This window comes from Nycticebus coucang, chromosome 4, assembly GCF_027406575.1.
Source record: "Nycticebus coucang isolate mNycCou1 chromosome 4, mNycCou1.pri, whole genome shotgun sequence".
NCBI classification, from domain to species: Eukaryota; Metazoa; Chordata; class Mammalia; order Primates; family Lorisidae; genus Nycticebus; species Nycticebus coucang.
In genome coordinates this window covers 95,800,276-95,813,023 of record NC_069783.1, presented here as the reverse complement: position 1 = coordinate 95,813,023, position 12,748 = coordinate 95,800,276, and the positions used below count along the sequence as shown (strand labels likewise).

The window sequence follows — 12,748 nt, the reverse complement described above, 5'->3', positions numbered from 1 at the left end:
CTATATCAGAGCCAGAAGAGTACCACAGGGGCAAATAGAGCTCACTCTCTAGCTAGTCTGAACAGTATCAAAGCTCCTTAGAGCCAAACTAAGGGCTGGAATTGTAGCTGTTATGAAAATGTGAGGAAACTGTGTTTTCAGCATGGCATCAATTGTACTGGAAAGGAGACTTGAGGGAGATCTGGAGAGCCCCTATAAAAAAGATAAAAATTTGGCTCACTGTTTGGGAAACTACATCTCTCCTATTTTATATGAATTTGAATTTCCAAAGCAATTTATTAAATGGTTTTACATTTTAAGATTGCATTTTCCAATGGTTAGGAAATACGCATAGACTAGTGCTTTGCAAATGTTTTCATCAAAGTATTCCTTCCTGCAGAAATCAAAAAACTCTGGAAGGAGGAGGAGGGGATAAAGTCTAATATTTCTTTAAAATATTTTGCTTAAAAAAGAATAAGCGGACTTCAACCCAGAGTAACTGTTTCACTAGGGTCGAACAGAAACCAGCTGAAAACAAGACAGAACCACTCAGCCCCACCACACCAAACAGGGCCCCTGTTTCTCAGGCCATAGCACTGTACGGGTCCTCGAAAAAGCTCCAGGGGAAAAATCAAAGGGTGTAAAACAATCATGGGGTGGAATCAGCAGAAAAACTCTAGTAACATGAATAACCAAAATAGAGCTACCCCCCCAAGGAAAGATATGGCAGATGTAACTGAAGATTCCATTCATAAACAACTGGCCGAGAAGTCAGAAATCGAATTCAGAATTTGGATTGCAAACAAGATTAATAAAGTGGAGGAAAATTTGGAATTAGAAATTTGAGCAGCAATTCAAAAGTCGGAATTAGGAATTCGAGGAGAAATTCAAAAGTTGTCTCAAGAATTTAACAAATTTAAAGACAAAACCACCAAAGATTTTGATGCACTGAAGCAAGAGTTTGCAGCCCTCAAAGATCTGAAAAATACAGTAGAATCCCTCAGTAAAAGAGTAGAGCAAGCAGAAGAAACGATTTCTGACATTGAAGACAATGCCTTTGAACACTCCCAAATTCTCAAAGAGGAAGAGAAATGGACAGCAAAAACGGATCATTCTCTCAGAGAACTCTGGGATAATTCGAAGAAGGCTAATATCCGCCTCATTGGAATCCCTGAATCCGATGAAGTGGCCTCGCTAGGCACAGAGGCCCTTCTCCATGAAATTATGAAAGAGAATTTTCCAGACATGCCTAGAGATTCTGAAATTCAGATAGCAGACAGTTTCAGAACCCCAGCATGACTCAATCCCAATAAGACATCCCCCAGGCATATCATAATTAACTTCACTAAAGTTAATATGAAGGAGAAAATTCTCAAAGCTGCCAGACGTAAGAAAGTCATTACCTACAAAGGGAAGAATATTAGGATGACTGCAGATCTCTCTGCTGAAACTTTTCAAGCCAGAAGAGGGTGGTCATCGACTTTTAATCTCCTAAAGCAAAATAACTTTCAACCCCAGATCCTGTATCCAGCTAAACTGAGTTTCATTTAGGATGGAGAAATTAAATACTTTAATGACATTCATATGTTGAAGGAATTTGCCATAAGCAAACCAGCTCTTCAGGATATTCTCAGACCTATCTTCCATAACGACCAACCTAATCTTCTACCCCAAAAGTAAACTCACTCAGAAACTTTTGATCAAACTCCAACTTCCACACTGGCAAAAGGATTAAAAATGTCCACTGGACTTTTGAAAAACTCGATACCCAAAATTTTACCAGACTTATCAATATTCTCCATTAATGTGAATGGCTTAAACTGTCCTCTAAAGAGGCATAGGTTAGCTGACTGGATACAAAAACTCAGGCCAGATATTTGTTGCATACAAGAGTCACATTTTACCTTAAAAGACAAATACAGACTCAGGGTGAAAGGATGGTCATTCACATTTCTGGCAAATGGTAATCAGAAAAAAGCAGGTGTTGCAATTTTATTTGTAGATACAATAGGCTTTAAACCAACGAAAGTAAGGAAGGAAAAGAATGGTCACTTCATATTTGCTAAGGGTAATACTCAATATGATTAGATTTCAATTATTAATATCTATGCCCCCAACCAGAATGCACCTTAATTTATAAGAGAAACTCTAACAGACATGAGGAACTTGATTTCCTCCAGCTCCATAATAGTCGGAGATTTCAACACTCCTTTGGCAGTATTGGATCGATCTTCCAATAAGAAGCTGAGCAAAGAAATTGTAGATTTAAACCTAACCATCCAACATTTGGATTTAGAAGACATCTACAGAACATTTCATCCCAACAAAACTGAATACACATACTTCTCTTCAGCCCACGGAACATACTCCAAAATCGATCACATCTTAGATCACAAGTCTAACCTCAGTAAATTTAAAGGAATAGAAATGATTCCTTGCATCTTCTCGGACCACCATGGAATAAAAGTTGAACTCAGTAACAACAGGAATCTGCATACTCATACAAAAACATGGAAGTTAAATAACCTTATGCTGAATGATAGCTGGGTCAGAGATGTTGATTAAGAAGGAAATTGCCAAATTTTTGGAACAAAACGACAATGAAGACACGAATTATCAGAACCTCTGGGATACCGCAAAGGCAGTCCTAAGAGGGAAATTTATAGCACTGCAAGCCTTCTTCAAGAGAAGGGAAAGAGAGGAAGTTAACAACTTACTGGGACATCTCAAGCAACTGGAAAACGAAGAGCATTCCAACCCCAAACCCAGTAGAAGAAAAGAAATAACCAAAATTAGAGCAGAATTAAATGAAATTGAAAACAAAAGAATTATACAACAGATCAATAAATCCAAAAGTTGGTTTTTTGAAAAGGTCAATAAAATAGATAAACCTAAAAAAAAAAAAAAAAAGAATAAGCACTTCCCATTATACTTTGTAATATATCCTGGCTACTTTTATTGAAAAATAATCCCTTAAACCACTTGAGGAAAAACTGCCACAGGATTATGGAAAGGGGAACACACTCATTCTCTGAGTGTAGGAAGGACAGCTTGGCAGTGGGAAGGCTGTGCTCGTCCCTGTTTTATTTTATTTTTTATTCATTTATTAATTAATTTTTTTATTTTTTGCAGTTTTTGGCTGGGGTTGGGTTTGAACCTGCCATGTCTGGTATATGGGGCCAGCACCCTACTGCTTCAGCCAGGCTCACCCCTGTTTTAAAGAACACAGAACTAGAAAGCCGCCAAAGGCTGAATTCTTACATGTGAGGCAAACAACAGGCAGAGGGGTTGAGGAGAATGCATAGAAAATGCACAGTCTAGGGGGCCCCACAGACCTGGGGCAGGATCTAGCCCAGAGCCCAGGGCCTTGCTGGTGGTTTTCTTTCTCCTTTGCATAATGGAAGTAGTACCTTCTCCTTGTAAAATTCAAAGAATTAAGAGTTATATAAAATAAAAAGAGACTCTTCACCCACACCTCTCAGCTCCTCAAATCCCTTCCATCTGAAGTAACCAGAGTTACATCTATAAAAGAAAATCAAAATCTGAGGAGCACCCCACAACTCCCTATGCTAAATGGAAGGTAAAGGCCTTAGGCACCTATGAAGAACTGGCCCTATAGATTATTCACAAGGAAATTCCTTGCTCACCTCCCATAAGCAAGGATGCAAATTGTAACTTGAGGTCTGCAGGATACGTCTAGCTCTTAAAACTAAAGTGTATTCAATTGCACACTAATAATGGCTTACCAGTTTATCTTCCTAGATGCAGAACGGGAGGAGACAGGATCAGAAGTTCTTCTACCTACCCAAGGACATCTACATAATTGATGCATCCTTCACTCCTTTTTCTCTTCTAACATTTGCCTTATCTTATCTCTGTAAAATGTAGATTTTCCTGGGTTTCAGAAGCATGTAACTATTTTGTCTCACTACCCACCTCTCTCCTTTTTTCTTTCAATGGGCTCTATCTCCTATAAACACTATCTCCCTATAAACACTGAGGCTCCCAAATTCCTCTTTGGAAAAAACAGCCACAGACATGTCTATGGTTTGGGTTTTTCCCAGGTGGATGCTCTACTTTGGCTTAATAACCTCCGTAGTTTTAGATTTTTGCCTCACTTATTTTGTGTTGTCACTTCCTTGGGCCATATCTCTCTAGGACTTTTTCTAAGCACATAGAAATACATACTTCACTTAGGGGCTCTTTTGTTTTTTTAATGGAGCCACACTACACATAGTGTTCTTTAGCTGTTTTTACTTTATCTTTATCATGGACACTTACAGCTCTATCTGATCCTTTTTAAAGGCTATATTTTGTAGTACTGATAAAACAATGTATTTGTGTTCCCCCCAAGTTAAGCATTTTGGTTACTTGCAATTCTTGCCATCATAAACAATATAACAAACATCCTTGCAATGTGCTCTTCCCCTCCCCCCATGCTAGTATTTTTTTTAACAACCCCCCCCCCACCAACCTTTTGAGAAAATGTTCTAGCATGGTATTAAAAAAGTCTGCAATCTGGTAGTAAGAAAAAGAATCCATAAACCTTGAGGATGGATTGGATCTGAGAGGTAGAGGAGAGGTTGAGTCTGGAATATGTCCAAATAGAAGGGACCAGTTGGTAGAGAGCTTAGTTTCCTGCTTGAGAGACGAGAGGCCCTGGGGTCCTACTGGCCTGGCTGTACTGGTGAGGTGAGTTCCATGACCTTGGACAAATCACTTAACCCCTATAAGTCTAATTTTCCTTATCTCTGAAAGGGGTTAATAATACAGCCTATCTGCTAGGATTGTCAAGAAGGTCAGACAAAAGGAGGTGATATGCAAATATGTATGGCATGAGAATTAACAAATCTTAATACAGCCTCGAATGACCAAATATACACAGAAGCCTCTTCAAAACACCAAAAATACTGGGAATGTGACTACCATTATCACGATACTGCTTCATCTTCGAATCATCTTCCCAAACACTAACAGAGAGCTTGCAAATACACAAAGCACAGGCTGTGGCCAGGAAGTTTCCTTCTAGGGGTTTACGTGAAGCCACTGTCTGAACAGCATTCAACCAGATTCTCCTGTTTCTACTTCTTCCAGAATTAGATAGCCTCACACAATTAGAGGTAGGTGAGAGTTTTATATTCTCTTCCCTACACGCTCATTACCAGGAGACTTTTACAATGAAAGAAGTCTTAGAACAATTCTGCCATCCCAGAAACATTTCTTACCATTTCTTACCAGTGGCAAGCAGTCACAAATAACCTCACACTCCTGTTCTTATTATTTATAATATACCTTATGCTGATTAAAGAAACTGCAGTGCAGGTTTTGATGGCAATATTTGGAAGCACTTACCCCAGCCACCACTGGATCCAGGCAGATGCATCACACTTCCCTGGGAGTGCCACTGCTATTACCTTCTATGTGAATGTGTCCCCACCCCCAGAGCTGTGCAGGGCAGCAACACTTTTCCACATAGAGGTTCTGATGAGGGTCTTGCAGATGCTAGCCTTGGCATGTGTATTCTTTTTGTAAAAAAGTTTATTTAGATATAATTAATACATAAAGAACTGCATGTACTTAATGTATATACTTTGATGAGTTTGGATATATGCAAACACCTGTGATACCATCATCTCAACCAAGGTAATAGACACTTCCAACTCCCAAAGTTTTCTGGTGCCCTTGGTTTTGTTTTTGTGGTAAAAACACTTAACATGAGATCAACTTTCTCAAGAAGTTTTTAAGCGCTCAATTATCATTTTGTTAACTCTAAGTACTATGTTGTCAGGCAGATCTTTAGAATTTATTCATCTAGCAAAACGGAAACATTTTCCCCATTTGAACAACTCCTGGATTCCCCCCACCATGGCATGCACACTTTGGGCTAGGGTTATCTAAGTGCCCTGAGGATGTAGGCTGACGTCTGTCTACACAAGCCCACCTATCAAACTGCCTCTGCCTAAGTATTTTGAATTATAGACAACATGAAATCTGAATGATATAATCAGTAATGTGACAGCTGTTTTTAATTTTTAAATTAAAAATTAATTAGTAGTTCAGGCCAATGTGCCATCACTGTTCTAATATATGGAAAATGTTCTTCCTATGCAGAAAAAACATCGTAGACCCAGAAGATCCCCGATGTGTAGGGTTAACGCTCACTGGACGGATGATGGCAGTGTCTCCAGAAGAAGTGGAATTTGCCAAGCAAGCCATGTTTTCAAGGTTTGTAGATGCTTTAAAATTGGTTTGCCCAGAAATATGGACAGTAATAAAATGTAGCCGTCAGCACTGTGCTATTTGATACTTCTGATGCATTGAAAGGGTTGTGTCTGAGCTGTCCTTTGGTAGCACCACAGGTCGCTACGAGCCACAGGGTCCCCATCCACATCAAGATGTTGCAGGCACAGTGCCTATGTACTTCTAACCTCTGACAACGCCTCACCTTGCAAAGAAAATAGCCGTGCCTTCCTCCTCAACACAACAAACATATTCAAACGCCTACGTTAAGCCAAGCACAGGGCCTGCCCAGCGTGCTAGAGCAGCGTTTCTCGGGGGTTCTTCTCACCCTTGCATCAGGAGAATGGCCCCGAAATATTTACTGAATCAATGTCTTGGGAAATAAGCCCCAGTCTTTAAGTAACCTACTTTATAAAATGCATGCTCCAGGAAGCCGACACGCCTGCTGAAGTTTGAGAACTAGGGCTGCAGGGCCCCCAAGGCGTGAGCGGGTGGCCCCCGGGGGGAGGGGGCGGAGCTCGTGGGGCGCGCGGGGGCGTGACAGGGGGCAGCAGGTGTCAGAGTCCCCCAGCAGGGCGTCCTGGGAGCTGGAGCAGTAGGGGAGGGCGGCGGTGAAAACAGGCTGAGAAGCATCCGTGTTGGCAAGAGAGGAACCAAGTCAAGTGATGAATGGACAGTGCCATCCGCAACCAGAGAGGCGGATCCCGCGCCAGGAATCTCCCTCCAAACAAACTTCCTAAGGAGCAGGGAAACCAGGTCGCTTCCTGCCGTGGAAGAGGAAAACTAGCATGATTGAGATTAGATATGTCGACGCAAACACCCTATTTTCAAAACTTAAAGAAATAGATACAGATGTGTGTACGCACACATGGTATTTTTTACTTTTTATTTTAGATTCACCTGTTGTTCTGTAGTTCCTCTCCTCACATGTTATTACACAGATGTCCACAGAGTTTGTGTACGATTTAAGATTGTTGTCTATTTTAAATTGCACACAAACTTCATAGACACCTTATCTAAGCAGCTAGAGGAGGCCAAGTCTTCAAGGGGGTGCTTTAGGTTCGGTTTCTATTTTCTGCCTAACCGCAGGCAACAATGTTGCCAAATTTGCAGCCTCTACTTAACGTGGTTCCTCTCCCTCCACCTTCCCACAGCCTTTCTGCGTCTTTTTCTTTTGCTTTCACTGACTGTCTTCCTAAGGTCCTTCCAGCTTCCACCACTGCCTGGGCCCGAGGCCACCACCCCATGGATTAGGGTTTGTGAAACAACATCCACTTCCTAGTACCAAGCCTTATTCCAGTAATCAGAACATTAGGTTGCTGAAAACACCAACCACGTTATTACCTCTGCTGCACAAGTATCTGGGGTATTGGGGCAAGGTGAAGATCTTCAACTTCCACTCATATGGTTTCGTAAAAGAAAATAGTTCATATACTGTACACTCCATTTCCACATACATTTATGATTATTTCAAAAAAAATAATTTTTTAAAAGATCATCACCTATTATTGAATTAGCTTTGTTACAAATGCTTTGCCCAGTCTGGACTTGGTCTTTGAATTATGTTTCTAACATTTTTAGATACAAAGGACATTTTTATTTTTATGAAGTTAAAAAAAAAAAAAGTGAGCTACAATCCCTGCCCTTAAAGATTATTGCATTGTGTTTAGGTGTACACATAGAGGAGAAAGCAAGTCAGTAAACAGGAGAAGGTAGAATCCAATGCTCCCTGTCAACTCTGACTGCCTCTCAACTTGCCTCAACAGTCCCAGCATGCCACAGGGCTGGAAATGTTCCCATGAGCAGATTCGTTTCACAGGCTCGCCGTTTTGTTTCCTAATAATAATACTGATAGCCACTGAGCACTTGCTCTCTGCAGGTGCTTCGTGGTTTGCTCCCTGTGTGACCAGCAGCATCGCCCTAAGTGACAGGTAAGGCAATGGGGCTTGTCAGTATCAACAGCACAAGATTTGAGGCTTTAACCACCTGGGGTAGAGACTACACATTCTGCCTTCCTAGATGGTCCCAAGGGGCCTCTGGCTGCTTTAAGCATCTCTCAGCCCAAAGGAGGGCTGGAGTCCAGTGGTCTTATGATTTGGCCCAGAGTGTACCACTCTGATAAGAGTAGCTTTACTGGGATCTCCCTTTCTTCCTGCAGGCACCCAGGAATGAGGAAGTGGCCCCGTCAGTATGAATGGTTCTTTATGAAGATGAAGATAGAACATATCTGGCTTCAGAAATGGTATGGAGGTGTATCCAATATTTCAAAGGAGGAATATTTCAAAGCAGTTCCCAGGAAGGCCTGATGGAGTAAGAAAAAAGTCCTTGGTGTTTGCATGAAAAATGAAAACCTCTGAAGTGATGCTTCCAGACAGCTATTGACTGCTGTCTCTTTGTTGAACAGTTCATAGCAGAATGAGAGAGGGTGGACAGGGAACCCTGTGCTAGATTTGAGAATAAAGTGGTCGTTGGCAGATCACCAACTCACACAGTACTTCACAGAGATAGTCTTTGTTTACGTGTATTCAATCCAGACTCACCTACTTGGAAATCATTATTGGCTGTCAAGATGACATGTTGAGACTGTTGCTCCTTCATTCTTTAAGAAAAAAAAAAATTATGCCTATATGTAAATGTGATTGCTTTGTATTGTGAGAGTATTTTTGCTGCTTGCTGTGCCAAAAGCAGTCTTGATTCTAAGCTCCTTGCAATCACAAAGGAGCTGAATATGAATCCCACAACCACAATATTGTATTTAGGGTGCTGGTAGAAGACTGTTTGTCCATGGATTACATATCCTGCTACTGCATTGCACATGCATTGTCATATTAGTTAGAATGTTCTAGTCACTTGCAGAGCTTTTTTCCCACTGTAATATGAAAATCAGCCTAAGAATACACACAGCTTGTGCATGGCCCTTCTGTACATAAGTGGCCCATGGCATTGAAGAGGCAGGGATAGCTGCAGCATTAAGTTCCCCAGATCCCTGATGGTCATGCTTCTGACAAAGGTCCCCTCGTACGTGCATGAACAGTGGCATACAAAATAAGAAGCACCTCAATCTGCAGTGTGGAGAGGACAGAGGGGGAGTTAGGAAAGCAGAAGCAACATGTCAGAAAAGGAAGGAAAATCAGCAACTGGAGACCTGCTCTGCTCCTTCCTGGGCCAGGCCCTCCCCAGTGAGGTGCATGTCCTCGTTGTTGCTTACAAACAGGGCAGCTGAGGCCCAGAGAGGCTAAGGCCCCATCCTAAGGTCTGACTCCAGAGCACAGGGTGGGCACAGTACTTCAGAGAACATTTCCAGTTTTTTTAAAAAAATGAATTGAAATGCACAGATATAAACTGAACCAGGAATTTCAGTAAAATTGGAAAAGAAAACGATTGGCTTGCCTTGAAATGATTTGTCACTGCTTTCAGGGGGAAAAAAAAAGGCCTGCTTTCAGAAAACAAACCATCTCTGAAATTTGATTCTTGCTACTGATTTTAAATTTTCTACAAATTGTATGTAGGGGCTCCTGGTGTTTGCAAGAAACTAGTCTTACCTGTGTACACTCTTAAGGCCTACATGGACCTATGTATATAAATCCAAGACTTATAATTGAAACCTGTACAGGATCTAGCAGTACCCAAATTTTCTGTCTTTCTATTATAGCTATAAACTCTCATTGGTGGATTCAGTATGTTGTATGGCATAAAAATACATCACTATATATGAGAAATTTGTCAAAAAAAGTGTTATTAATGTTATATACTTTGTTTAACAAAATAAGACATGATGAGAATTTGAGTTGTCAAAATATGTTAAGTGCCTATACTAAAAACATAGTAAAATACACAGAATTCTTTACTTGTCATAAGCCAATTCTCAAGAGTTCCTAACGATGGTGATTTCTAATACATAAGAATAAAGTAACTTAGAGGGTATTTCATATTTACAAAGCTTAAAATCATTGCTGCCCTCAATTTAGACTAAGGGGGAAAGCTAGAACAAACCACATACTTAAAATACTCCATAGGTCAACCTCAAACCTTAACTCCTGAAGCATCACTGCCTCTTGGCTCTGTCCTACAAATAATGTCTCTGAGCTGGGTTTGCTTCTGTAGTTCCATTTAGCTCCTTAAAAGTCACTGCTGCTTCAAGGAGCTCTGCAAAATGGGAAGTGTATTAAAACTATGCATCATAGCTGTTTATCCAAATTACAGGAAATGTGGTGAATAAAGCCCTTCCTCTTATTAAAAAAACAAAAACAAATTACAGGAAATGAAATCTGAACAGCTTGGATGATAAGAATAGTGTTGAAAATTCAGAGTTTTAAGTCTGATGGACCCCATTCAGACAAGTATGTTTCAGGAAATCTTTAGAACTCTACATCGATTAAAATTTTAAAGGCTGTACTGGAAGTTCTAGCCATGGCCATAAGACAAGAAAAAGAAATAAAATCAGATTAGAAAGAAAAAAATACAAGTACCCTTACTTACAGATTGCATGACTGCCTATGCAGAAAATTCCAAATAATCTGTTAAAAAAAACAAACCCTAGAACGAATAAGTGAGTGCAGCAAGATCTCAGGACACAACATTAGCCCACAAAAGTTAACTGCAGTTCTACATTCTAACAATGGACGTGTGGAAAACAAAACTAAAAATACAATTCCATTTGCAATCACACCAAAGAAAATGAAATACTTAGGTATAAACCTAACAAAACATGTACAAGGTTTATATGCTGAAAATTTTTAAATACTAAGGAAAGAAACTGAAGGTCTAAACCAGCAGTTCTCAACCTGTGGGTCACGATCCCTTTGGGGGTCCTACGACCCTTTCACAGGGGTCGCCTAAATACATCCTGCATATCAGATATTTACATTACAATTCATAACAGTAGCAAAATTACAGTTAGCAACGAAAATAATTTTATGGTTGGGGGTCACCATAACATGAGGAACTGTATTAAAGGGTCATGGCATTAGGAAGGTTGAGAACCACTGGTCTTAACAAATGAAGAAAGATACTATTTTATGGATTGGAATAGAAAATAGTGAAGATATCAATTCTTCCTGCATTGATCTCTAGATTTAATCCAATTTCTATCAAATTCCCAACAAGATTTTTGAAGGCAAGCTTATTTTAAAAGTTATATGGAAAGGCATAGGCTTTGGATATCTAAAACAATCTTGTAAAAGAATAAAGTAGGAGAAATTACTCTCCCCAATCTAAATATTTATTATATGCTACAGTACTCAAGATAGTAGAGCACAGACACATACATCAGTGGATATGAGAATAGAGAATAGAGAATCTAGATGCAGGCCCACAAAAATATATGACTATTTTTTTTTTTTTTACAAAATACAAAAGTAATTCAACAGAGGGAGAATGGTCCTTTCAATAAATGTGCTGAAGCAAGTAGATAGGCAAATAAAGTGAATCTCAAAAGGCAAATAAAGTGAACCTCAAACTATACTTCCTACCTTATGCAAAATTAACTCAAAATAGCTCATATCCATAAACATAAAATATAAACTATAGAAGAAAATAAAAAACAGAAAAGCTTTGGGACCTAGGGCTAAGCAAAGAGTTGTTAGACTTAACACCAAAATCACAATCCATAAGAAGGAAAATTTGATAACTTACACTTTAAAATTTAAAACTTTTGCACTAAAAAAGATTACATGAAGAGGACAAAAAACAGGCTATGTACTAGGAGAAAATATATGCAAACCAAATATCTGACAAAAGACTGGTATCTGTTCTAGGAGAGAAAGAACTCTCAAAACTCAACAGTTAAAAATAATTGGGCAAGGTGGATCACACTCATAATGCTAGCACTCTGGGAGGCCAAGGTGAGAGGACCCCTGGAGAGCTCAAGAGTTCGAGACCAGCCTGAACAAAAGTGAGATTCTTTTTTTTTTTTTTTTTCAGTTTTTGGCCGGGGCTGGGTTTGAACTTGCCACCTCCGGCATATGGGGCTGGCACACTACTCCTTTGAGCCACAGGCGCCACCCCAAAAGTGAGATTCTATCTCTGCTCAAAAGTGAGATTCTATCTCTGCTAAAAACAGAAAAATTAGCAGGTCATTGTGGCAGATACCTTCAGCTACTTGGGAAGCTGAGTCAGGAGGATCACTTGAACCCAGGAGTTTGAGGTTGCTGTGAGCTAGGCTAATACCACTGACACTCTAGCCTCAAAAAAAATTTTTTTTTTCAGTTAGGAAAAAGAATATGAGTAGATATTTCACTACTAGCAGAAGTGAAGCACAAGAAAAGATGTTCAACAACATTAGTTATTAGGGAACTGCAAACTAATACCACAATGAGATATCACTATATACCTGCCCAAATTGCTTAAGAAAAAAAAATTAGTGACAACACCAAATGTTGGCAAGGATGAAGGGAAACTGGATGGACTGCTGGTAGGAATGTAAAATGGGAACAATCACTCTGAAAAAGCATTTGGCAGTTTCTTGTAGAACTGAATATGCAACTCTCATACCAATAAGCAATTGTACTAGTGGGTATTTGTCTCAGAG

General features: G+C 39.8%; 1 protein-coding gene across 2 annotated transcripts in view; it reads left to right on the top strand.

Annotated features, from left to right (window-relative positions):
• Window positions 1-10,692, top strand: part of CREG2 (cellular repressor of E1A stimulated genes 2) — a 45,725-nt gene extending 35,033 nt beyond the window's left edge. Inside the window, exons 3-5 of one of the 2 annotated variants that reach the window (XM_053587316.1) lie at window positions 6,091-6,204; window positions 8,378-8,529; window positions 8,624-10,692. In XM_053587316.1, the coding sequence (XP_053443291.1) occupies window positions 6,091-6,204; window positions 8,378-8,525 (262 nt within the window). In that variant the 3' untranslated portion in view covers window positions 8,526-8,529; window positions 8,624-10,692. Of the gene's footprint in view, window positions 1-6,090; window positions 6,205-8,377 lie in introns of both variants that reach the window. The other variant, XM_053587315.1, reaches the window with a different exon arrangement.
• The last annotated feature ends 2,056 nt before the right edge of the window (window positions 10,693-12,748 follow it).